Source organism: Molothrus ater, chromosome 6 (assembly GCF_012460135.2).
Source record: "Molothrus ater isolate BHLD 08-10-18 breed brown headed cowbird chromosome 6, BPBGC_Mater_1.1, whole genome shotgun sequence".
Lineage (NCBI taxonomy): Eukaryota > Metazoa > Chordata > Aves > Passeriformes > Icteridae > Molothrus > Molothrus ater.
The window spans coordinates 8,655,905-8,682,339 of NC_050483.2; the positions used below are offsets into that span (position 1 = coordinate 8,655,905).

At 52.2% G+C, this 26,435-nt stretch overlaps 2 protein-coding genes across 5 annotated transcripts; one reads left to right on the forward strand and one right to left on the reverse strand.

Moving 5' to 3' along the window:
• Positions 1–427: 427 nt before the first annotated feature.
• On the reverse strand, positions 428–13,329 carry RAB3IL1 (RAB3A interacting protein like 1). Of its 4 annotated transcripts, none has more exons than XM_054515067.1 (12): positions 13,088–13,329; positions 9,799–10,033; positions 9,518–9,613; positions 8,037–8,114; positions 7,241–7,456; positions 6,089–6,217; positions 5,229–5,357; positions 5,029–5,141; positions 4,703–4,726; positions 3,313–3,412; positions 2,664–2,730; positions 428–2,322 (listed from the first exon to the last, which is right to left on the reverse strand). In XM_054515067.1, the coding sequence occupies exons 1-12, from the start codon at positions 13,327–13,329 to the stop codon at positions 2,240–2,242; spliced, it is 1,512 nt and encodes a 503-aa protein (XP_054371042.1). In that variant the 3' UTR covers positions 428–2,239. The 4 variants fall into 4 exon arrangements, with proteins under 4 accessions (XP_054371042.1, XP_036240457.1, XP_036240456.1 ...); XM_036384564.1 differs by lacking the exon at positions 13,088–13,329 and adding an exon at positions 12,617–12,939 and having other exon boundaries at positions 9,799–10,029; XM_036384563.1 differs by lacking the exons at positions 4,703–4,726; positions 13,088–13,329 and adding an exon at positions 12,617–12,939.
• A 3,874-nt stretch (positions 13,330–17,203) lies between these two features.
• On the forward strand, positions 17,204–26,418 carry BEST1 (bestrophin 1). Its single transcript, XM_036384442.2, is given in 11 exon segments — positions 17,204–17,284; positions 19,475–19,634; positions 19,797–19,891; positions 20,397–20,630; positions 21,212–21,366; positions 22,066–22,143; positions 23,544–23,696; positions 24,135–24,215; positions 24,802–24,953; positions 25,240–26,282; positions 26,285–26,418. Coding segments are annotated over 10 exon segments (2,277 nt in total). The 5' UTR covers positions 17,204–17,284; positions 19,475–19,482.
• Positions 26,419–26,435: the final 17 nt, after the last annotated feature.

The window sequence follows — 26,435 nt, forward strand, 5'->3', positions numbered from 1 at the left end:
TGTGCTGCACAACCAGATCCTTGCATGGCTTTTTAATTGAAAATGAAATTAAATGCCTTCCTGCACACAGCTCTCCCACTGTCACCTCCCAGAGGGGATGAGATCTTCCATGTTAATGTGCAGAGCCGAGCAGGGAGGAGAGCAAAAGGTTTTGGTGAAACCAGAGCGACCCAAAACCTCTGCCTGCTGAGAGGAGAAGGGGGAGACTGATCAGGAAAGAGGAAGGAAGAAGATCCTCCAATTACCCAGCACCCGTACACAGAGCTTCAAGCCAGCAAATTAAAGGAGACACAACCAAGCAGGAGAAGCCTCAGCTTCCCTCAGGAAGAACAGGTACCTGCTCTGATGAATAAAAGCACCCCAAACTCCATCCTGTAGGATTTTCTCTTGAACCCCAAGCACCCCAACCCTCCAACTCCAACCAGGCTTGTAGAGGTTAATAGCAAATGTTTATTTTCCTTTATCAAAGAGCAGGGTGCAACCAACCCGCTGCTAACGGAGTGACTTCATTTTCCTTCACAAATTGTTCTCTGCTTTGTTTGAAATGCAAGACAACCTCAGGCAAGGCATTGCTCCAGTTCCTTCTGTCTCAAAGTGCTTTTCAATGTGACACCAAGGGGGAAAAAATATCCCACAAACCAAAACATCTCCTAGCCAGAGAGATCATCTCATTCCCAGTGCTGCAATGTTTGTGCAGTGTAGCAGCTCACGGCACAGGAAGACTTGAAGAGATAGAAAGGATGGGTGAAGAGATGCAGGGAGAAATTCCAGGGGTGGAATTCACCTGAGCTGAAATCCACAGCTGGGGAAACCAAAGCTGTGTTATTTCTCTCTCCCCTAGACAAAATCCAGCAGCTCAGTGGAAGAAAATCGAGTTCCTACTGTAATGTCCTTCAGGAGAGGATGGAATTATGGAGCTGAGGATGGGCACCAGCTTGCTGAGGGTGGCAGAGGGACAGGGTGACAACCCTGTCAGAAGCAGAAACCCCAGAGTGAGTGATGGCTGAGCTGATTCCAGAGTCACTGAAAAAAAGGCTAAATTAGCTACAAAATACTGTCATGGCTTTAATAAACCTGCGTCTGGGCTCAGGATGTGTCAGGCCTGTGCATTCCTACAGCTCCAGTGACATCCTTCCCTCCCAGCACATTTTGGGGCAGGCAGGAACCTCAGCCACATTCCTCATGGGCACTCAAAGAGGTCTCAGATTCCCTCACCAGGGAATGGCAGCCCAGGAAAAGTCATGATTCCCAGTGGACAGGCATCTCCAGCTCTGATGTAACACTGGGAAGGAATCTCTGGGCTTTGGGACTGCCCAGCCTGGGCATGCCCCTTCTGGAGACACAAAGAACCCAACCAGGGGCAGGGGTTCTGCCTGAAGAGTGGGAACAGGACTGCCCAAAGCTCCCTCAAGAGCAGGAACAGCTCCAAGACTTGTTTGTGGGTGAGGTTTGTGTTTAGGAGCATCATGGGGGACTTCACACCAGGGACTGTCACAGGATCCTGCATCTGCCTCTGACAACTCCAGCAGATGCCCTAGTCCAGGGGAAAAAAATCCTGCAGCCTGCTGGAAGTTAGGGAATCTCCCTGCTCCCTTTCTTCTGCTGGAGGCCCCAGGTGCACAGCTCCAGCCATTCCCCAGCCTGCATAACCCAGTGCCAAACATCCAGCTAAAAACAGGAACAAATCCCTCTTTGTGACTCTGCTGGCAACAAGCTTCTCTTGCAGGCTCTTCGAAAAGGAACAAGGAAGTACTTGGAAACAAACTGTTCAAGATTATTGTGCTCTGCTGGCATTTTCAGGGCTGCTGTGGTCAGCAGGACCTCAGGGACAGCACCCCCTCCATCCCAAAAAAACGAGTGGAAGAGACAGCCAGCATCTGTCCTGCCAGAGGGGCTCACAAGGAAGGTCCAGAATTCCCACCCTGCACAGGCCTGGCCTCGGGTTATGCCAAAGCAGGCTGCATATAAAAACAAAGGGTTTAAAAAAATGGATATACACTGCATATAGGAGACTCCAGAGTCCATGGATGGCCATCCTGGAGCACTCAGGGCCAGCCCAGCTCCAGGGGCAGCGTGGCAGCTGCATTCCAGTCACACTTGGAGGAGTGGGACAGCTGAAGGTGGAACTCGTGCCTCTTGCTCCTTGCTCCAGGCAGAGGGAAGGTGGGAGGGAGCAGGACAGGCACTGCACTCCAAGCCCTTCCTCCAGGAGCAGTTTCCTCCACACTCAGGGCTCTGCTCACATCTCACTGGGATAAAATCCAAGTTTGGCCAGAGACATCTCCCTGCGGAGCCGCATGACCTCCCAGTACATCAGCTCCACTGCAAAGCACAACGGGGCAGAGAAGGGGGAAAAACACCAAAATAATCAGTAAGGAGGGCACAGCTGCCACCAGCTCCTGCTCTGTTGTGCTCCCAGCATTCCCAGAGGGGAGGGAAGCAGGACATGCCCATCAGGTCACCCCTTACCAGCTCCACCCCTGAGGAAAGCTCGCAGGAAGCTGATAAGGAAGGAAGAGATGCTCTCCTCATGCCTCTCTTTTGTAATTTATCTGCTTCTCCAAGACACCCGCAGCCAACCCCACTCCTGTCACTCCAAACAGCTCCTCCCAACTCCTCCCAGTTGCACCTACAGAAAGCATCCCCCTGGAGCCAGCTCTTACCATCCTGCCTCACCAGGCCTTGCTGGATATAGCGGATGTAGGTGAAGAAGTTGCACACTGCTGTGATCTGGGTGACAGAGAGAAAGAGGGGGAAAAATAAAGGAACAAAGATTTGAGACATTACTGTGGTGTAAGTGATGAAAATGAGTCAAACCCGTGCACAAAAACCAACTTTTTGTGAGATCAGCTCTTCAAAAAGGCAGCTCAGGAAAGAATTAACTTCTAAAATCCTCCTCTGAACAAGAGCCCCAACAGCAACATTAACAAATGATCCACCTTCTCCCTCCCCTCCACAGAAAGGACAGTTTGTTCCCGCAGCCAGGCACGGATCTGACTGGAACAGCAACAGCCTCCAAAGAGCAGAAAATCATTGTGTTTTACAAAGGGGAATTAAATAATAACAATAGAGCCAAACAATCAAAGCTCTGTACTGAATGAAATCATGGCAAGTGAACACACTGAAGGTTATCTCAAAGCAGAAGGAAGAGCTGGTTCTGCCCCCTAATCACCAACTAAGAGCTACCTCAGCCTGAGGAATGACCTCAAATCCCACAGTTTTTCCTCAATTCCAGGGCTGACCCTCTGGAACTTGCCCACCTCAGGGCATGGAATGATGTTGGAAGGTCAAGGCACCCTAAGAAGGACTCACCCTGGCCCTGCAGGAAGGGGAAATGTAGTAGTAATTCCCAGAATCCCCCAGCATGATCCGGTGCTTGCAGGTCCTGGGGAGGCCGCTCAGAGCACATTTCCTGCAGGAAAAGGGAAAAGCACTTCAGCAATCCAGTGGCACAGCATAGATCCAGCAATTAAGCCCCCTGGAGAGATGGAAGTGAGAGATCAGAAGCCACCCCTGGGTCAGGCAGCGTGAAGAAGGAAAAAAAATTCCTTGGCTGATATTCTTTTGCTCCTGGAAATATTCCATAAATAGCAAGTTTAGGAGACTTTAGATGAAAGCACCTTTTCCCTGACACACAGCCCCAGAGGAAACCACAGGAAATATTAAAGAAGTGAGTCTGGAGCAGAGCCTCAATGTCCCCTGGTCTCTGCACACGTCCCCCACATTCCAGGGCAGGCTCAGGTGTATCAGCTTTCCTGGTGAGATGTAAACACGCTGGCTGGGCACCAAAGCTGGCCTCAAAACAGGTAAATCCAGCATTTGAGCAGGATTTGCACATACCAAGAACTCAAAACAAGCCAACCCCTCCTTGGGCAGACAGGAAAGGAGCTTGGCTTCCCAATTTTGAGATTTCAGAGGGTGAAAAGAGCCTTTTCCATACAATCACCAGCAAGGGGTACAGCATTCCTTTATTTTCTTCCCTTTTCTCCTGCTATTTGCAAGGCAGATGACTCCCATCACCACTTAAAGCAATAAAGCAGAATTTACTAGTGCACAGTTATCACCATGTTCCTCAGGGACTCAGAAGGAAGAGGAACATCACTCCAAAACTGCAAAAAACCTTCTCTGGGGGAGCCACAGGAGGTGACAGCAGAGGGGAGCAGATGTTTCAGAGAGCTCCTGAGCTTGTCCCTGGGCTTGTTTTCCACTGTTCTCAAGGCAAACATTAGCCAAGAGTGGAAGCACAGGTTCCAAGTGTTCAGATGCAAGGAGAAGTAATCATTTACCAAATATTACCACAACCTAAGGAGACTGAATTCCCAAGAGGTGCAGGATGACCAGAAGCTTTGTAAACAAGATACCTGTAAGGAGCCACATATTTGAGCATTGCAACATCCTGGAAAAGAGTGACTCTTGCTTGATTGGTACCACTTAGTGTAAAACCACAGCTATCGCAATCAAACAAGCCAAAATAGTCATAAAAGTCAGTGGTTTGCATCTGGGGAAAAAGGGAACAAATTCCTTTTGGGTCTTTTATTGCCGATGGGCTCCTTCCCTTCCTGCCTGGGTGGAATTTAGACAGAGTTAAAGAGTTAGGTGAGCTCAGCAAAAACCTCCAAGCTGCCACATGGTGCTGAGTTAGTGACTTGTTAATGCTCCAGAGACCTTTGATCACTGGCTGAACAATAAATATTTCACTTACGTTACAATTTGTGACCGAAAGCCACTGTGAAGACAAAAAATAAATTTAAAAAATCAAAAGGAAACTGATAAACACAGGATGGGTTGTTTGGGGAATAATTTGCAGTAAAGTGGTAGGAAACCTGCACGTCCCTTTTGTCACAGGAGCACCTCAGAAGGTAAGAAAGGACTTCAATTTAATATCTGAATAAAATCCCTCCTCTTTGTTTGGAATATCACATCACTCCTGCTAGTGGGAGGTGGCCCCAAGCTGCCTGTCACGCCACTCCATGACAGGGGACAAACCAGCAGCAAGGAGGGGACAAAGCAGGGAGACACGGTCCTTACTTGGGGCCACCACACTCTTCTGCTGCCACCTTCCCCACAGGGACAGTCTGGAAAGCCACTGGCTCGATGGTGAGGGTGTTCTGCTCCACTGCCACTCGCACCAGCTCCGACAGCTGCAGCACAACAAGGGAGAGCAAGAATGAATTCCAGGAAGGTAACACTCCAGAGCTGCCAGCTATTCCTGCTTCTGCAGCACTCACCTCCTGCTTGGTGAAGTCCAGACAAGGTCCTACATCTTCTCGGTAAATTCTGTCCAGGAAGGAGCAGGATTTGTCCAAAGTTGGAGATTCCTTCCAGGCCTGGAACTCGGCAAATAAGATGGAGTCGACCTGCAGTGAGTGTCCAAGAGGAGCAGGAAGAGGGAGGAATACCTTGTCAGAAAGTACCTGATACTATGCAGGAAACCCATTAAACATCTGCTCTGCAGCTGGAGAGGCTCAGACATCATGGAAGTGTCTAAGGGAAGCTGCCTGGCTCCAAGGATCTCTCGTGTCCCACCCAGCAGCAGTTCTGTGCCACAGTGACACAGCTACCCTGGGCTGTGTGTGCCAGAAGCCTGCAGGCACCTCTCTATCCCATTTTCCTCCAGGTGGCTTTTCCTCCTTCCTGTGGCTGCAGGAAAGCCACCACACAACCACCAAACAGACAAAGTGCACACTCAACCCGTGGCAGGAATGATGAGGGGCAAAAGGAGACTCTGTGGGATCTGGCATTTAAATCCCAGATGGATCACTGGGCAAAGCACCAACCTGACTGACAGAGCAGCTCCTACAAGCCCAACAAAAGCTTCTGAAAGGAAAAAATAAAACTAAGCTGAGCAACACAAAGAACATGAGTGAACGCAGCTGGAAAAGTCCAGATTCCAGTACATCCCCTCTGTGCCATGGAGACTGCTCACCTGGGACCAGCAACAGCTTCAGAGCCACAAGATGGAAAAAAAATGGAGGAAAACAAAATGAAAGGGAAAAAAAAATGGAGATTAGCATAAAAGGAAGCTGGAACTGAAAGGCTGGAAGCATGAGAGGCAGGTGGGTCCCACCCATTCCCAAAGGCTGGTTACCTGCCGTGAGGAAGAGGAGAAGGAGGAAGCATCTGCTCCCAAGGCCTGCCAGCCTGGCTCATAGGTGATGTGGATAGCCTTCCCAGGGAGGATGCAAAGGAGCAGGGAGAGGAGAGCAGGGAAACCAGACTTGGAGGGCAGAGGGAGAGACAGACAGTGAAGGAAGAGGTTTAGAGAGACAGGCAAAGAGGGAGGTAAAAAACATGAGATACAGAGAAAGGCTCAAGTCCTCCCCTGCAGGAACTGAGCATGGTCCTCAAGGCAACACAGCGCTACAAGCCACGTATTTAGACTTCAGCTTGAGGTGCAGAAAGGGAACAGAAATTACCATTTTTAGACCCAATTTAAGATCTTTCCCATAGAGCACCAACTCTCTGAATGCCAGGTTCCCTTTTATCACCTCTCACACAAGAATTCCGAGGGACAAAAAACCATCCCGTCCTTGATATATAACACTGGGCACTCTGGAAGCTGAGCCCTAAGATTTGAAACCACAGGAGATCTGCACCCTGTGGAAGTGGCTTCCATGAAGAAATGACAGATCCAAATCTTTACCAAGCCTTTGTGTTCCCTCAACAATTCTTCACGACACAGGCTGCAGTTCCCAAAAAATCACCAGTGAGACATTCCTGCAGCATATTTTTTTTCAGTTTCATTTTTCCTGACCAAGTGCCTCCTATTTGCTTCCCAGGACAGCTGTGTCCACATCTGGCTAGCGAACTGGCTTCTGCTCAGCAGCTCTCTGCATCCACTCACAGCACTGGCACCCCCTGGATCTGCCCCTCAGTGATCCCTCGACTGCTTCCTGTCCCAACAAAGAGGAAACCCCCACAAAAGGAAGCCCTCCAGTGCCTGCCTCAGCACAAATTTAGGGAACAGGGCACAAACAGCTGCTCAGTGAGACCACACAGCTCTGTGGGAAGCCCAAAGTTCTCAGAGCAGCAGCTCCCTGGCCAACGCAGGCAATGTCCCTGACCCACCTTTCTGCATTCCCAGCTGACAGGCTCTGGAGCTACATTCTGCCTGGCAGATGTCACCATGGCACTGCTGGTGCTCTTGTTCTACCCGTGGCCCTTCCTGAAGCCAGCTTTGGATGCTCAGGATGTCCCCGACCCACCTCTCTGCACTCCCGGCTGGATGTGCCCCACCCACCTCTCTGCACTCGCGGCTGATGGGCTCTGGAGCCACGTTCTGGCTGGCAGCTGACACCATGGCACTGCTGGTGCTCTTGTTCCGCCCGTGGCCCTTCCTGAAGCCACCTTTGGAAGGGCTCTGCAGCTGAGGGTGCAGCTCCCGGTTCGGGGAGGATGGCGTGGATGTGATCACCAGCGTCTTCAGGGCTGTCACCTCTGCCTGCAGCATGTCAATCTGGGGACACAAGCAAGAGTCACCTTCGGCACCTGCTGGGCTCCAGTTTGCTGCATCCCATCAAACATTGAAACCACAGGGAAGCAGCTAAAAGCCCAGCCACAAAGCCTCTCCCCATCCTCCCAGTGCCACCATCATCCAGAATTTTAAACAGCAGCTGTTTGGGAATCTACCCCTTCTGTCCAAGGCTCTTTTCAGAACTAATCACTCCAAAGAAATTTCTCTCTCCTCAAGATGGAGCCATTTGAGCAGCCCTGTGGTGCTGCCATGTCAGGAAATTCCAACTCCCCGGGCTCCTGCTCTATCCTTCCATCTCAGAGCTGTAACAACTGAACTCATTATTTCTCTGTGGATCCATTTCCCTAAAGAGAGCTGGATCAGCAATCAGCAGGAGACTGCAATGCAAGGATGTCTGTGAGGCCTTTTCCCTCTCACTCTAGTGTCTGCCAGAAAGGGACCACAGCATCTCAGAGATGAAGCTGCACTTCACTCTGCTCAGCCAACAAACAGCTCTGTGGCCAGGCTGGGCAGAGATGCCACCACACCAACCCCAAAAATGAAGTCACAGAGAGTCACTCACCTTGCCTCGGGCTTCCCTGAGCTGTTTCTCTGCTGCAGCCTGTTTGGTGTTGGCTTCTCTCACCATCTTGTGGGCTTCCTGCACCAGAGAGAGTTTTAATCCACTTGCTGCACCCCAGCTCACACAGCCAACAAGGCAGGTCCCAGGTCTGCCACATCACATGTTCCAGGCAAGGGGACAGACATCCCTGCCACATCCAGGGGGTTTGTTCCTTCAGCTGTGCGGAGCCTTCCCTCAGAACTTCCCAGAGAAGGCTCCCAGTGCCAGAGCCTGGAGTGCATCCCCTTTCCAGGAGTGTAGCTGGCTAAGTTAAGGAGTTTAGCTGGCCAAGGTCATCTCTCACTGATAGGGGCTGCTGAGAAGAATGCCAGAAGCAAGGACCTGCCTTTCCTTGCCCTTGGGAATTGCTTTGACATTAGAACTCACCTGTTTTCCACCACAGCTGTGCCTGCCCCTATTCCAACAGCTGTGACTCCAGCCTCTCCTCAGCCTGGTTCCTGCAGTCACTGCAGCCTTGCTGGGTGATCCCTGCACTGGCTCCTGACCCAGACTGCTGCCTGTGGCTCTGATCCTGATCCACACTCCTTGCTCAGTCATGGTGAAGGCACTGCTCCTGCCTGCCTTGTTACTGCACTTTGCTCCTGCTCCCCTTTCAGAGCAGCTGGTCCCACTGCCCCAGGCATGGCTGTGACACAGCAGGAGCTGTGGGGGCCAAATGGTGGAAACTGGCTTAGAAGCTTCTCCCACAGGAAGAGGGGAGCAGGATGCAGCCCTGCTGGGGCCTCCCTGCAGTCTGGAAACAGCATCTGGCCAAAGCCACCAAAGGAAGGGGACAGCCCTTGCTACATGATATCCAAGATCATCCTGTGCTCAGGCAGCCAAAATTTTGGGAGGGAGTGCTTACTTGGCTCTCACAGCCCTGCATTTCAAGGGTACAGATGGGCTCTGGTTTTCCTCATTATCCAGACAGATCCAGACATTAGAGCTGCTGGTGAATAGGATTTTGCCAGGATACAGCTTGGTAAGAACCACATGACAACAAAAAACCACCAAAACAAAATCAACAAGCCTTCTGGACACTCACTGGAGCAGAGTGGATGAGGACATCCAGCATGTTTCCACCCCCAGCAAGGGCTGTCATGAGCCAGGGAATCATCTCTATTACACAGCAGCTGCCCAGACTGCAGAGCAGGCATGGAGAGGGACAGGGAGCTGTGCTTGACTCCAGCTCCAGGTATTTCCAGATTTTGGAACCATAACTACTGTGCTCTTTATGCCACCCCCACAGCTAGAAGGGGGAGGAAATCCAGGTAAAAGCTCCACCTGCACCACTGGCCAGCTCTGCTTCACCAAGTAGGAAAGAACAACAAGGGAGAGGAGGAAATTGAGAGAGGAGAGCTGGAAGTCCAGGGAAAGCCTGTCTTAAAGGAGCTGGATGTAAGCTTAGCTTAAGAAATGATGGGAAAGGAAGAGGGTGATACCTCAAACAGGCTGGCTGTTAACTCCTCCAGTTCCTGCTCCAGCTGTTCCCTGACTTTTGACAATCTCTCACATTCTTTGTCCTTGAGCTTCAGCTCCTGTTGAGGAAATGGATAGGGACAGGAATGCTGATGCCCTGCCCCAGCCTGTCAATCACAGCCCTTCCTCCCCACCCCAGCACCTGATCCATGACCCAAGATTCCTGTCACCACCTCCAGGAAAGTCCCCTCTGCTCCAACCTGTGCCCCCCTCCCCAGGAGTTCCCCAAAACCCTGGAGCTCACCTTCTGTGCTTTGTGCAGCTCATCCCTCAGGAACTCCGAGCCCTTTTCCCGGATCTCCACCGAGGAGCTGCGCAGCCGGGACACGTTGAGCTGCTCCGTGGACTGGCCTTCATGCACACCTCCAGCATCCTGGCATCCACCCTCTGGCTCCTCCTTGTCACCTTTGGATGGCATCAGGGGCTTCCAGTGTCCCAGAGCAGGTGGATTCTGGCTCTCTTCCTCCAAACTGACCTGGCTGGGGGTAAAAGCACAGGGAAAATGAGCGTGGGGGTGATTCAGAGCCTTCCTCCAACACTCACAACACATCCAGGCATAGGCAGTGGGAATGAGGCAGGGAAGGTGATGGGGAAGAATTTGGGCAGCAAAAGCTGCACCTGTTCCTCTGCCCTGCAACCCTATGGAAGTGCTTTACCCTTCTGGCAGGGTGTCCTTATTAACTCAGGATAATAACCAGGAGAACTAAGGACAGCTGCTCCAGAGATCCCATTCTCACCTGCTGTCCAAGAGAAACACCCTGCAGATAGATTTTTAGGATTCCAGGATACACCCAGCAGACCTAAGGTCAGACTTCCCTACTAATGTAGGGAAGCAAAAAAAAAAAAAAAAAAAAAACAAAAGGCAAAATCCCCTCTGCTGCCAACCCAGCCTTCCTCTAGCCCCCCTACCCCCCACATCTGCTTCAGAAGGAAAAGATCTATTTTTAACAAATTTTTAACCTATTTTCCCACCTATTTCCCACCAAAATCCCCCACAGAGCTGTCTACACCAGTGTATTTTCCCCAAGCTGAGTCAAAGCCCTATTTTTTAGTTTCAGTGGCCAGCAAGCAGAGACATCCTAGAAAGAAGAAAGCAGAAGAGTGACCCAGGACACTGCACCTCAGTGCTCAGCAGGGCTCTGTCAACTCCCAAATTAACACAGAGGCTAGAGAAGTTTTAGGAATGGAAATCATCATTTGAGTGCCTGCATGCAGGGCACTGCTGTCACTGTAGTGTTTGTATTTCTCCTCTTACTCACTGAACTCTCCCCATGGAATCTCCCTCCATTTGAAGGCAGGGGCAGTGTGTCCAAGCCCTCCCCACATGGAAGTTTTCTGCCCTGCCCAGACACAGACACTGCCCTGCAGATTAACCTGCTGCTGCTTATCTCTGGCTCACAAGCTCCGGCTAAGCTCTGGTGCCCTTCTCTTCGTGCACCTCCTCCCACACTCCTGGACACTGCTCCTCACCCACCACCTCCTCCTGTAGAGCAGCCATCACCTCTTTTTGCTCAGGCTCACTTTTTCCTCTTCTCTTTGCCCCATCTCTGTGTTCTCCTCTCCTGCATTCCAGCCAGGCCATGCTCTTTCCCCTTGCTCTGACTCCATACAGGCTGGGTTTATCTCCTCAGTCCCAGAGTGTTCTATCACCTTTTCCACTCTAATTTCTCCCTTTCTGTGCCCCCCAAGCTGTCCAACACCAACAGCTGTCCACAGCCACCTTCCAAAGAGGGAACAAAGCTGCAGCTCCCAGCTAAATCAGCTCAGGTATCATAGGAAAGCATGTGGAAAAGCACACATGGAGAACTCCCTGAACACTGGGAAGAATTCATACCAGAAAGGAGCAAGGAAACCAGAGCATGGAGAATAAAAATAATAAATAAAAGAAGCAGTAAGGAAAAGGGACATTTCACCAGTCTACTGATACAAATACACTTAATCTAACCCACAGGAAGGAAAAATAATGCTGTTCCTTTATGACTCTCTAATTCTCAGCTGAAAGTTGCCTCAGGAGACAGATATTTCAGCGTATTTCCACACGCTATGGAAGAAAACTGGAGGATATGAAGGAATTAAACAGTCCCACCCACACTCTGTAATGCCAAAAACATATCCTGGAAAATCATCTACGACAGAATAGCTAATTCTCCACACCATGCAAACAGAATCCCTACGGAGGCCTTGGCTATGCTGGATTCTGCCCAGTGTCCAGGTGGGGCTCTAAAATCCTATCCCAGAGACCAAAGGACCACCAGAAACACTCCCTCTCTTGCTGACTGGTAGCTGCCTTTCCAGGAAAAATGTATCATATCCTAAGAGTCATGCACTGACACAAGAAATGCAAACCTACACAAAAAAAAAAATAAATTCCCCAACATCCCATAGCCTTCTAAAGTTGGTTTCTGTAGAAAAAGCAAAAAAATGTGCAGGATCTGCACTTTTTCCAGCGGCCCCACATGTTTCCTGCAGCGCTGGTCCGACAGGGTTGTTTCCTGTGCAAGCAGCCTCCAGCTCTCTCCAGGTTAAACTCTTAGCCCAGGTTTGGGAGCAAGGCCTGACTCTTCCATCCCCACTGGGATGGACGCCTGACCTGCACCACCATGGACCAGCATCAGTCCAGAGTGGCTCATCATCCCATGTGGGCTCAGCATCATCCCTCAAATGTTTGGCAGAGCATCTGGCAGTGGTTGATTCTATTTTTATGTTATTATAGCAGAACACACTGGTGTTTCTTGTCTTTGCCTCAGCAATGAAACGTCAAGTCCTGTATCTGGGGATGCTGCTGCCTCCGTATTCCATCTCCTTACTTGGCTTCCACACAACTTCTTCCCTGTGAGGGTGATGGAATGGATTTCCCAGAGAAGCCGTGGCTGCCCCATCCCGGGAAGTGTCCACGCCAGGCTGGACAAGGCTTGGGGCAATCCGGTCTAGTGGAAGGCGTCCCTGCCCGTGGCAGAAGATGAACCTCAAGATCCCCTTCAACACAAACCATTCCAGGACTCTACGGAGACAGAGCCCCGGCACACGGACGCCACTCCTTCCCCGTGCAGACCCGCACCTACCCCCGCAACATCGCTGGGTCCCGCTGCTGCCGATGCTGCTCACGGCGGAGGCGCCCCCGCCAGAGCCCCCATGGCCGGGGCAGCCGCACCGGGAGCCCGGGGGAGAAGCCGGAGCGAGAAGCGGAGACGCGCCCGGAGAAGCCGCAGCCGGAGCGGGAGCCGTGCCCGGAGAAGCCGGAGCAGGAGTCGTGCCCGAAGGCACCCGAACCGGAGCTGCCGCCGGGTCCGTGCCCGGAGGAGCCGAGCCAGGAGGGATCAGAACCGGAGGCTCCGGCGGATCCGTGCCCGGAGGAGCCGGAACGGGACCGGTTCCCCGAGGCTCCGGAGCCGATCCCGAGCAGCCGCGGCCCCGCCGCCCACGTGATGCCGGCGCGGCTGCGCCCTGAGCGCCGCCGGCCCGGGGGGTCCCTGCGGGCACGGGCGGGACGGGCCGAGCTGGCAGCCGGCGGCGTTTGTCACCCATGGACTCACCGCGGGGCAGGGAGGAGGTGCAAGGAAATGTCCGACAACCGTCCCTCCGCTCCGCTCTTCGTGCCCGGCTCGGAATCGCTGCTGGCTTCCTCCGCCTCCTTCCCGACAGCGGGATGGGGAATGGGGGCTGCTGTCTGTGCTGCTCCTTCTTCCTCAAGAGGAGGATGCCTCACACTCCGCCCCTGATCCAGCGTGGGGTTCCTCCCACGGCACAAGTCCTCCTTCTCTAAGGAACTCTTCATGCACTGCCCCAGGCTGGGTCCCTTCCACAGGGTCAGGAATAGGCAGCTCCAGCGCGGGCTCCTCTCTCCCCACATGTCCTGCCAGGACCCTGCTCCCTGAGGGGCCACAGCCTCCTTCGGGCATGCCTCTGCTCCAGGGTGGGCTCCTCCATGGGCTGCAGGTGGATCTCTGCCTCCCTGTAGCCCCCCGCTACCAAAACGGTGCCACACAAAGCCAATACAGAGGGGAAACCTGGGATGTAAACGCAGGAAGGTAGAAGGATGGGGGGAAATCTGGCTGGGGGGAAATCGGCTGCTGGTTGTCCAGGGGGGTTTTTATACTTCAAGGGGAGCACTGGGCACAGAACCCAACAGGCAAACCACTTCTGCTGTCACCCCTGTCCCACAGCAGATCCCATTGCCACCTGTGGATTGACAGCACTGGAATTTTGAACCAAAAACTGCTGCTGCCCTCAGAGGGCATTTCCCATCACATCCTACCTTGCCATTTCCCTGGGCTTCCCTCCAGGCAGCCATAATCCTTTGGAGCCTTCACACACAGCAACAGCTCCCTCCCTGCTCTCAGCTTGTCCATCCTCTGCCTCTGGGACAGACCCAACGCCGGAGGCAGGAGAGTCAGACATGGTGATCCTGGTGTCCACTGCAGGATTTTGCTGTGGATACTACACAGGGAGCAATTCTCTGTCCCAGCATCTCTTGGGTCTCTGTGTCATCTCTAGCCCTGCCCTGCCGCATGGCCAGGATCCATGGGGACAGCACAGGCCAAGCCCACGCTCTGAAGTCTGGGAATGGTGTCCGGGATGTTTGTGTCTCTGGCTGCAACCTTTGCTATCTTCAGAGAACTTTTGGGAGGAGGGAAAAGATCTTCAGCTCTGCAAAGTACACCAGATGTAATTAGTCTTTGTAATTATTAACTCCCAAGGCTTGGCCAGCAGCAACAGAGGGTCCTTGGATTAGAAAGGTAGAAGTGCTTCCAGGAGCCAACAAAGGCAGGAAGGATGAGAACTGATAGTGCTGACAGGAAGCTTTGAGAGGGATGTGCTGAATCCCAGCCACTTGAAAAAGTAACTTGTCATAAGGGGGAGAGTAGCATATGCTCCCTTCCTCCCAGAAGAGAAGCAGGAAAGCAAAAAGCAGAAAGTGGAAATAAAAGGAAGGGAAATGACAGGGAAGGAAAGGGGAGAAGAAAAAGAAGAAGAAAGCCAGACAGAGGCTGGGAAGGGAAGGAAGAACAGGCATTATCTTTGAGTTTGGAAAGCAGAATCTGACTTTGCTGACACCCCTTATCCAGCAAACTCAAACCAGATGGTATTGCCATAGAAAGGAGAACAAATGGCCTGAAACTCCAGGCTCCATCCAACCCCTCTCCTGGCTGGCTCCTTGGCTGTGCCACATGTTTGCTCAGCTGGCTGCAAGGGCTGCAGCAAGGCTCCTCTGGGGTCTCTGATTTCCAGCACCAGCATGTTTGATCCTCCCTTTGGCACCTAATCCCCACCACAATTCCTAAGGCAAGAGAAGAGGGACCTCACTAAGGACCCTTCCCTCATTTTCATGCTATATGCACTGAACTGTGCAACATCAGAGGCAAAGTGAGAGATTTGTCACCATCCAAGCCCCTAAAAGCAAAATGCAAAGGGTCAGACGGAGCTTGGCACAGGGACAGGCACCCCCAGCTCCTAGGGCAGCAAGAATTAGTGAGGAATTCTGCAGCATGAGGGGAACAAGCCTGGGGGTCCTCACAAAAGCACTGCAGGGTCACTGCATCCTCCTCAAACATTTCTGGCCAGCTCAAACCTCTGAGTAAATCCTGTCCATGAAAAACAGCAACTCCCCAGACATTTCCCAGTTCGATTTTTTTTCAAATTACATCAGATTTCAAGGAAGAATGTAGTTTGCAGAGACACCTCTGATGCCAGCTGCCTCTGTGTCTACCCCAGCCCTGCAACTGGAGAAGGGAAAGGGATTTCACCAAGCTTTGGGACCCATTGTCCCTAAAAGCACTTACTGTTCTCTGGGAGAGAGCAAGGAGGGCACTGTGCCTTTCCCAGCCAGCTGCTGCTAACTCAGCATTGAGAGTGGCCCTTTAACATTCCCAAATGTAGCAATTCAGTCTCTACATCTTTAGCAAGGAGAAAATGAGGATGATTCCAGGGCCCTGAGGCTGAGGATGGATGTCAGCACCTCTTTGCTTCCTGCTCTGGGAAACAAGGCATGCTTTCAGACCATTCTCCTCCTCAGGGTCTGAGGCCACAGGAGATGTGGAAAGAGATCCAAGCAGATCTGCCACGCTGGTAGCCCCTCAGTTATTTACATTAATATTAAATTCCACACATATTTCCTACTGTCCCAAGGGCAGCTCTGGAGCACACGAGCTGCCAGCAGAGCTGCTCTCAGAGGAGGGCAGCAGAGGCCCCCAGATGCCAGCACATCCCTCCACAAGCAGCAGGACACTCAGGGGGTTATTGTTCCACATCCCCAGGAGCAGCCAAACTGCTCCCAACAGCTGCAGCAAATGTCTCACCTGAAGCATTTTGGTTCTCCCTGCTGTGTATGGGGATGAGGGTTTAGGCACTAAGACCCTCAAGATCTATCTCAGCCTGCCTGTTCAGCAATTCCAGCCCTGGAAGTGGATGGACCACAATCCCTTCAGAGAGGGTCCTCCTGCCCTCATGTCCCTTCACAGAGCACTAATCCCACATTTTAAAACTATGCTCTCCCTGCCACTGGCAGCAATTCCCAGACTGCACCAGAAATCCCACATCAGGCAGATGCCAGGCAGCACCTGCTCCAGAGGACCAGTGAAACAACCCACTCCCCTTGTCAAGGATCAGTCACAGGAAGGAGAAAACTACAGCTGGGACAAACTGATCACAACTACTGATGTTAAATAAGTGTCAAAGCACAGGAGAAAGTTGGTTATTATAGAAGCCTGGGTCTCCAGCTGCTCTTACCTGCAAGGATCAGAGCTGTGCTCCCTCTTCAGTGTCCCACAGCTGCCTAAACAATGGAAGACCAGTTCATTAAAAGATTTTGATTCAGAGCCTCATGGAAGGGTAATGTCCTTACGACCTGAGCAGAAGCATTGAGGAGGTGGTAGAAGGGAAGGACAGGCACAATTGGGAAGGAGCAGAAAAGGGACTAAGAACCCTGGGAAGACAGAGAGGAGGAGTTCCCTGGCTTGGTGGAAGTTTGAGGGCAAGGCAAGGACCAATGTTTCCCAGGATGTCATGCAAGGAAGCACAGTGACAGCTCTTGAGCACTGCTGGAAAAGCAAGAGCAAAAGTAAGCAAACACATGGGAAGAGTCTCAGAGAACCAGTGGCAGAGTGGAAATCCCCAGCATCCAAACCACAGCCAGAAGAGGTGGCAAACTCATCCAGGGACAGTGAGGGATGATGGGGAAACATCCTGTGAGAGCCAGGCAGAGCATGGACCAGGTGTTTCACTGACCTAGGCAAGAGAGGGCAGCCCCCAAGTCACCATGCTTTACAGCCTTGGTGGAAAATTCCAGCCCTGCATAATCTCCTGGGGTTCCTGTAAGATTGTGACATGGAGAGAGGGACCAAACAGGAAAGAATTAGAGGAAAAATGCCTCTCTTCTGGCAGCCACCATGGCTGTGCCAGGAGTTAGCAGCAGCAGAGCAGCCAGCCCTGCCTCCCCCTCCTCCGGCCGCCTCTATAAACACGCAGGGCTTACTCAGAAGATTAGGAGGGAACAGGGCAAAAGACAACAGAGTCTCTTTTGTAATGAGGAGGGATTACGGCATCAAGTGACCGGCTGCAGCTCCCAAGTGGGTCTCAGGCTCCTTAGCACACCGTGTGGGGCAGGTCCAATCCCCCTATGAGCCAAGGGGGCACGAGGATGTGGGCAGTGGCCCAGGCCACAAAGGACCCAGCGGGGACACGTGCAGGACCAAACCTCCCCAGCCTCCAGCACAGCTCAGGAGCCCATGACTGTGAGTATCCTAACAGCAGCAGGAGGATCACTCTTTCCTGCAGAGATCCATCTTCCTGCCTGTCCGTGACCTCCTCTGGCTCCATCCCTCTGCTCTGTCTGCTCGTTGTCCGTCTTTGCGATACCTGCTAGGATCTGTTTGTGGTGGGTGATGCACCTGATGTCCCAGAATCTTGCTTGCTCCCACAACTGAATTCCAGGTCAGTCAACTTCCAGGTGTGTTGGTTAGTCCAGAGGGATGAGCAGGGGATGCAGGCAGTGGCAGGCAGCAGCTCCCTGGGTGGGCTCTTCCAGCCCATCCTGACTCCGGTGTGCCAGTGAGCCACCTCCCACCACAGACCTCAGCCACTAATGGAACATGCCAGCTGCCCAGGGACATCCCAGGGCAGCCCAGCACAGGCTGGCAGGTGGGCAGGGAGGTACCTTATCCGTTCAGGGCTGGAGGGAAAAGCACTGGGAAAAGCCCCATAAACCACACAGGAGCAGAACAGAGTAGAGGTGGGCAACATCCATTAGTTACACGGCCAAGAGCTGGAGTTTTCCTTCTTTGGTAAAAAAGGGAATCTGAATTTGAATTACGCAACAAAGAATCTCCCTGAGTGCTTTCGAGCCCTAAAGCCCAGAGAAAAGATGCAGCTTTGTGTAAGGGGCCCCAAAAACGTAGGGGGTTTTGGGCATGCTTTTCTCTTCTGGGCAGCCTGTGGGTTCAACCTCTGGGGCAGTTAAAGCCTACTCTTCCAAGTCCTGTATCCAGAAATCCATATGGAATGGACATGAGGATTTACTGAAAGGGGCATTTGAGCAGCAGGGGACAGGGACAGCTCTGCTCCTCTATATCACCCTTAAGAAGGGACTCAGGGACTTAAGTTTTGACAGGGACACCCAAAGGAGGAGCAGCACCAAAAAGCCAAACCCAGAACAAAGATGCTGCTTGGTTGAAATAGCCAAAAATCTAGACTTTGATGGTTTTCTTCACAGCAGCAGCTCACTGGGACCTGAGCTGTCCCCACCTAAATGTAAATCTTTCACTGGGATGCTTAAATGAGAAACAAATGAGGAACATGGGCCCAAACTTACCTGCCTGCAGCTGCTTCAGGGTGTGACCTGTCCCTTGAAGTGCTTCTTCATCCCCATCATTCAGGGAAGAGCCCAAGGCCCCATAATCATTAACATTATTACCTCTGTTAAATAGCAATGCCTGGTGACACGTTAGGATTCAGAAATACCAATAGTTCACACTGGATAATTATTTCTAACCCAAGAAATCATTCACTAATCTGCCTGGCATGGATAACACTGGTGTCTTGTTGTTTGTTGGGGTGTTTTTAAAATAAATTCAGGTTTATGCAACTATGAGCCTGACTATCACTTGATTATAAAGAATTATTTATGGAAGTTAGACTAGAAGTGAAATGGGGATGCTGCATGTCTGGGGAGCACTTCAGGAGCCTGAATGCCTATTTTTCAGCCACTGTGATTTATTATGCAACATATGGTTGAAGGAGAGGGGAGGTGGAGCTGCTGGAATTTGGGCCCTATGAGCCTGGCTGAACTCCATCCCACAGATCTCCAACAGGGAAGGCTGCCCTGCCTACATGACTAGGACCAGCAGAGTACCGATAGCTCTCCTTGCTAGGATGCCTTCATCTGGATCGGTCCCAATAAATTTTTTCTGGGGTTTTTCCTTTGGGTTGGGTTTTTTTTTCCCAGCAGTATTTCAGGAAGATGTTTCCCAGCAAGTAGGTTTACAGAAACATATTTGAAACAAAAACTATATTTAGAAAATTACTGGGCTAAGCATAAACTGCGCAGTTTGTGACCCTGAGATTAATCTTACCACAAGTGTTTTGTGGAAGGGGGTGGCACATGGGCTTTGTCCTCTTCAGTCAACCAGCCCCATTTGAATGCTGACAAAAATCAAACACTAAAAACAAAGGGATCCACCAGAAATACATCCTTGGTCACTATAACCAGCTCAAGGACAGAGAAAAGACGGGAAACTCATCAAATTAATTGCCTGCTGTCAATTTCCTCCTGGCTTTCTGTGCTGCTGCCTACATCTTACCCAGCTTTTGATCTCAGGTCATTCTGTTTTCTCCTTCCTTTCCATCTTGCCTGGTGGGACACGTGGGATGTCCCTGTGTCTCCTCCTGCTCAAGCTCCAAGCCCTGCTTGTCATGTGCCTCCACAGGAGCTGTGATGACAGTGACCTACACCAACCGCGTGGCTGATGCCCGCCTGGGCACCTTCTCCCAGCTCCTGCTCCAATGGAAGGGTAGCATCTACAAACTGCTCTACTCCGAGTTCCTGATCTTCATCTCACTCTACTTCACCATCAGCCTTGTCTACAGGTGAGCAACTTCACACCCACAGCCTGGCCTGGGGCAGGACATGGGATAAACACAGGAATGGGACAGGGATCCTGATGGGCAGGCACTTGCCAGACTCTGTCCACAGGAGGGAAGGGGAGGGAAGGAAGGAGAGGGAGAACTGCTTCTGTTTGTCCCTTTTAGGCTGATTCTGAGCGAGAGCCAAAGGCTGATGTTCGAGAAGCTGGCGCTGTACTGCAACAGCTACGCCGAGCTAATCCCCGTGTCCTTCGTGCTGGGTAAGGAGCTGTCTGGAATCCAGCAGGGAGGGGAATGGGACAGCATTTCTTCTCCTTGGGTTGGCAGAGCTCTGCTGGCAGAGCAGGTCCCTCCCTCCACCTTTGCAAAACTCCTCAAGTGGGAGGAGTGCCCCATATCTGTGAGTGTCCCCCAGCACAGGAGGACAAGCTCCAAGTGGCACCAGATATGCCCAGGGAATCAGTGGCTGCCTCACCCCTCGAAGTTTTCAAGGCCACACTGGGTGGAGCTCTGAGCAACTTGGTCTAGTGGAAGATGTCCCTGTCCAGAGCAGGGGTTTGGAACGAGATCATCTTTAAGGCTGCTTCATAGAATCAGAACAGTTTAGGTTGGAAGGGAAATATGAAATCTAGCCTCCTTTTAGCATGAGGACTGAATTGCCCTCCAGACATTCCTGCACCCATCTCTGTGTGAGCAGAAGAGGAGATCAGACAGTGGGAGGAAGAAGCTCTTTTCAGATGCCTGACTCTCTTAGCTCCCCTCTAGGTTTCTATGTGGCCCTGGTGGTGTCCCGCTGGTGGGCCCAGTACGAGAGCATCCCATGGCCAGACCGGATCATGAACCTGGTGTCCTGCAACGTGGATGGGGAGGACGAGTACGGGAGGCTCCTGCGCCGCACCCTGATGCGCTACAGCAACCTGGTCAGCGTGCTGATCCTGCGCTCCGTCAGCACCGCTGTCTACAAGCGCTTCCCCAGCATGGAGCACGTCGTGAGGGCAGGTCAGCACTGCTCCTTGCTGCTCCTCCAGGGGCAGGGGGCCCTGTGAAAGCTTCTTTGGAAATGGGGTGGTGCTGATCCCTCAGGGCAGGTGGGAATTCAAGCCCCAAGTCTCCAAGCTTAACTGCAGGGCACACTGCATCTTCTTGGGAAATGCTCCTCAAGGTCAGCAGAGTTCCCAGTCTGCCAACATTGTCTGGGTTCCCTTGGCAATCCACAGAGATGTGATATTGTTGGCCTCCTAAAAAGAAAAGGCACTTCAGGGACACAAATTATCCCATTCTCAACAAGTATCTATGGACACCAGGCAGCTGCACCCTCAGCAGTGCTTTATCGCCCTGATGGCTCTTATCTGATGTGCTGCAGACATCCAAAGTGAAATCCCATTATCCCACCTCCACGACTCAATGTTTTAAGAAGGAGACTTGTCCTTCTGCATGTCTCCCCAAATTCTGAGTCGTCACTCAGATTTTTAGGGAGAGCAGAGGCATCCACCTGAGATTCAGATGTTTTCATTCCAGACCAGATCAGTTCCTTCTGCCCTCTATGTCCATCCCTCTCCCAGCTGCTCTTTCCCATCCAGGCCTCATGACACCAGAAGAGCACAAGAAGTTTGAGAGCTTGAATTCCCCCCACAACAAGTTTTGGATCCCGTGCGTGTGGTTCTCCAACCTGGCTGTGAAGGCAAGGAATGACGGGAGGATCCGGGACAGCGTGCTGCTCCAAGGCATCCTGAATGTGAGTGACAGAGGGGACAGGCAGGGCTTTGAGATCCTGGGGAACAGGAGGCACCTGTGAAACAGGTCCTTGACACATTCCAGAACAGCCAATGCAGGTTTCTGGGATCCAGATGGAAAGCCACAAGGAAAAATATATCTGGAAGTCTAAGGGAGGTCAAAAACATCCTCAACAACTGAGGTCCTGTAGAAAACATTACTATTAAAAACTCTTAGATAGTTTTGGGCAACAGGCCATACTCCACAGGCAAGACCTGGCAACAATCCCTGCCCAGCTGCACAGAAAAAGGCTCTGGAGCAGCTCATCCTTCTTGGTATTCATGTGCAGAGAAAGTCACATGGTTTCTGTTGCCTAGAGCAGGATTCATCTCCCCAGAGAGAGAGAAACCTCCCTCTGGGATATTCATCTATAGACAGGAGAGACAAATGGATGCTCCTGAGGGCATTCTTGGCCTCACCTGTGGACTGCTCATTTTGGGAGGAGAAACTCTGCTGTGAAGTGAGCTAGGAGGGATCTTGGGCTTAGGGGGAGACACCCAGGCAACAGGGAATTCCTCCAAGGCTGAGACTGAGCCCCTCTTCCAGAAAAGGTATAAACAGAAAGGAAAGGGCTGGAACAATGGAGGACAGGGGTGCTGGAGAGGCTCTGCAAGGAGTTGGGAAGTTATCCTGACATGCCATTCCCTTTTCCCTGCTGTAGGAGCTCAACACCTTGCGCAGCCAGTGTGGGAAACTCTATGGATACGACTGGATCAGCATCCCCCTGGTCTACACCCAGGTGAGAAGGGAATCCCCACAGCCATTGCTCCACCACTGCCTGTGCACATCCCCACTTACACCCAGACCTGGAATGGTTTGGTTGGAAGGGACCATAAAGCTCATCCAGGGACACCTTCCACTACCCCAGGTTGCTCCGAGCCCTGTCCAACCTGGCCTTGGGCACTTCCAGGGCTGGTGCAGCCACAGCTTCTCTGGAAAACCGATGCCAGGGACTCACACCTTCTTAGTAAAGAATTCCTTCCTCTTATCTAATCTAAACCTGCCCTCTTATCAGTTTAAAACCATTGTTCCTTGTGCTGTCACTGTCTGCCCATGTAAAAAGTCCCTCTCTTTCCTTTCCATAAGCTCCTTTAAAGTACTGGAAGGCCACAGCCTCCCCAAAACCTCATCTCCAGGCTGAACAGCCCCACCTCTCTCAGCCTATCTTTGTAGAAGTGCTTCATAACTGACCCACCAAGAAAAATGCAGGTTACTCTTGAATCCCTCACCCCCACCTGCTCTCTTCCATTGGTACCTCAGCACACACCCAGCCCAGCTTCCTTTGCCTAACTCAGACACATCCTCCTGTCCAGAAATAACCTCTATCCAGGGGTAACAAATCCCCACAGATCCATGGAAAACACAGGAAAAAACAGACACAGTCCCTGCACCACCTTGCAGGGATCACATCCTGGGCAAGATCCCAGGAGGTTGTGCCAGGTGTGTACTCAGCTGTTTATCAGCCCAGGCAGACACTTTGGCACCACCTTGCTCCTTTGTCTCCTACAATCCAGGACAGATAACAGGGATGCCCTTCACCATGAAACAGGAGCTGTTGCTGCTGCTCTGGCAGTGCTAGAGGTTAATGGGGAACACGTAAAGTGTATTCCTGTTTTGAACCCCCTGTTTTTATCAAGGGACCACGTGAGAGTCTTGCTTACTTTTAACTTGAAAAGGGGAAGTTTCCAGTCCTGTGGTGACAGGGAAAAGCACAAAGCTCAGCATTGCCTGAAATCTAGGCAGGCAAATATTAATAAAAGCTCAGCATGAGGAGAAGGAAGGAAGGAGCAAATAGCAATGCCAGGGTTCCCTTCTTGGAAGCAGCCTGCCAGCATGGACTGAGCCATGAGACAGCTTCCAGCCCACTCAGGATGTCACGTGCTTGCTGCTGCCACTGGCCTGTGACACCTTCACAGATCATTCCAGGGACAGCACGCAGTATAGGTAAAAGCTGCAGGGAAAAGGGAGTGTCTGTAGCTTTCTGTAGGGAAATGCATCCTCCTGCAAAAAGCCTGTTGGAACTGAATCCAAGGCTTCCCAGAGGCTACAGAGCTTGGCCTTGGAGCTGTGTGGGGTGGAACTGAAGGGAGATGCTGGGAACTCACGCTGCCCTGGTGTGTCCCTTGGCGTCCTTCCCAGGTGGTGACCGTGGCTGTTTACAGCTTCTTCCTGGCCTGTCTGATTGGGAGGCAATTCCTGGATCCAGAGAAAGCATATCCTGGCCATGAGCTGGATCTCTTTGTGCCCGTCTTTACATTTTTGCAATTCTTCTTCTATGCTGGCTGGTTAAAGGTAAGGCCCAGAAACCACGGCTGGAGCTGGAATCTGACCCAGCCAAGGGTTTTTCCCAGTGTGAGCTCACCAGGAACCCTGCTGTGTTCTTTGATCCATGGGCAATAACAGGAAGCCAAGAGGGGCTGAGGAAGTGCCAGGACTTTCTAATTTTCCAACTGTCTCACTGTGGACACCAGCTGCACTTTTCCTAGGCTTTGGTCCTTACTAGAGGGAAAAAAGGAGCTCCTAAAGTTGCAGGAGGGTTGTGTGAGCAGGGGGGAATTATTACAAATTCTAATGTCTCCCAGCCCCTGGGGTGCTTCCACTTTTAACCCACCCCCTTTTGGGAAGAAAAACATGGCTTGGAATTCAAGGGACATCACACCTGACTTCTCCCTGCAGGGAAAGGGGCAGGGATGACAATGGTGACCTTTGCTGTGTGCTCTCCACCTGCAGGTGGCTGAGCAGCTCATCAACCCTTTTGGGGAAGACGACGATGACTTTGAAGCCAACTGGCTCATTGACAGGAACCTGCAGGTAAAGGGCATGAAGATTTGCTAGTTGAGCCTCACCTGAAGAGGAACACCAAGGCAGGACAGTGACCAAGTTCTCCTGCAACACCGCTGCCTCCAGCTCCCTGCCTGCAATGGGAGAGATCCTCCCAATCCACAGCAGGCAATTTGGGGCTTCTGGCATGTCTTTGTACACAGAGGCTGCCTGCAGCTTCATTCCATGCTCTGGCACATGGGATAGATCAAGGGTGCTTGTTTCAGGCCTCAGCTGCCTTTGAATGACACATCATTCCTGCCCCTCGTTTTCATACCCTGTGTCCATCTAAAACTGCCTCCTCTGGTTTCTGCCATGCACTAACTCCACATCTCCCACCCTTCTGTCCTAGTGAGTCTGTTGCTTTCCTGTCTCCTTCAGCGCCATCTTCCTTCCAATTAATCAAATCTCAGTGTGATAAACAACCCAAATGAAAGGAAACCACAGCAACCCCAGCCACTTGCCTGGTTTCCGTGCTGTACCGCTTCCTCCAGCTCTGTGTTCCTTTGTCCCTCGATAACAGGCACACAAAATGCTCCTCGCTCACCCTGTGTGACATTCCTGCTGTCCCCTGCAGGTCTCCCTCATGGCAGTGGATGAGATGCACCAGGATTTACCCATTCTGGAGAAGGACCTGTACTGGAACGAGCCTGACCCCCAGCCACCCTACACCGCAGCCACTGCTGAGTACAAGCGCCCGTCCTTCCTGGGCTCCACTTTTGACATCAGGTGAGTACAGGTACAAAGTGTCACAACACCTGGATCAGGTCTCATGTAGGACATTACACTTGAGGAGCTTTTAGGCTCATCCACAACAGCCAACATTCTCCATGGAAAAGGATAAATCTAACCTCTTTTCTTCACTCACCTGTATGATAAGCACCCATTTTGGGGAGCTAATGGCAATACAGAGAGAGGCTTGCCACTGGCAGCAGCATTCCCAGTGCTGCCAGTCTCTCCACGAGATCCCCCCCCTTCCTCTGTGGCTCTGTAACAGTCCACTTTGCTTTCCCAGCATGCAGAAGGAAGAGATGGAGTTCCAGCCCCTGGAGCAGATTAAAGAGAATGAGGAGGCCAACCACTCCACTCCCTTGCTGGGACACCTGGGCCGCCTCCTGGGTGTCCAGTCCCCGAACTTCTCCAGGTCCTCTTCCCGGATGAACTTGCTGCGCCGGCGAGGAGATCCCACGTCGCCCTTCTCCCACTATACCTACCAGGACATGGGGAAGGCTGGAAGCCCCTGTGGCATCAATCAGCCAAGGGGAGACTCCCAGGAGCAGTGGGACAGTGAAGAGGGAAAACTAAGGGAGTTTGATGCTTTCATGTCCACCCCCTTTTATGAGAGGCCTGGGTTCTACAGTGCTCCACAGACGCCCATCAGCTCCATCCCCATGATTTTCCCTTCCCGGCGCCAAGGGCGCAAGAAGCCACCGGCGCTCTCCAGCATCGCCGCGTGCTCCTCTTCCCTTCGGGATGTCATTGTCAACGCCTCCCCTTCCAGGACCAGTGACGTGGACAAGAGTCAGAGCTCCCTGGGCTCTGCTGCAAAGGAAACCTTTGTTTGGCCAACTGAGCGGAGTAAAGGCCCTGACTCTGTGGCTGTGACAGTAGGAGAAGGAAAGAGCAGCTCCAGGGAAGCTGCCACCACGGGAAGTCCAGGAGCGCAGTCCACAGCATCCAACAGCCCCAAATTCCCCTTCCTGCCAGAGCCCCTCGAGCATGAGAAGCACGGCAGCTTCAAAAGCCTGAAGAGCTCCAAAGCTTCACGCCCCCCCTGGCTAAACCTGGAGAGCACAGCCTCGGCCACTCCCAATTCAGAGCATTCCAGTGCCTTTCACACCCCCAGCAACAAAACCCCCGGAGGCAGCGCCTCCCTCTGCTTCTCCTTCACTCCCGTCACCTCTCCAGTGCTGGAAAGGTCCCATAAGGGCAACCTGGGCCCTGAGGCTCGCAGCCTGAGTTTGGAAGATGCAGCCAGTGCTCCAGAGCAGCACCCAGAGGTTTCCAGGAACATGAGAGACACTGGGAATGGAAACACCAACCCCCCAGCTCCCAAAGAGCCCAGAGAGCAGAGAGTCCATCCCCCAACGACTCTGGAATCTCCCTAGCCGAGGGTGACTACGTGGGGCTGATGGAGGTGATCCTGGAGACCAGTGAAAGCCCAGGGGAGGAGCAGATGGACCAGTACAGCTAAAGGGGAATCCATGGATC

Excerpts from the sequence above, each read along its gene's own strand:
- RAB3IL1 (XM_054515067.1), bottom strand. The coding sequence starts at position 13,329 with ATGAAGAGTTCCTTAGAGAAGGAGGACTTGTGCCGTGGGAGGAACCCC. Across the intron at positions 7,457-8,036 it reads TCAGGGAAGCCCGAGGCAAG|ATTGACATGCTGCAGGCAGA; the intron begins GTGAGTGACTCT and ends TTGTGTCCCCAG. Across the intron at positions 2,323-2,663 it reads AGGCCTGGTGAGGCAGGATG|TGGAGCTGATGTACTGGGAG; the intron begins GTAAGAGCTGGC and ends TGTGCTTTGCAG.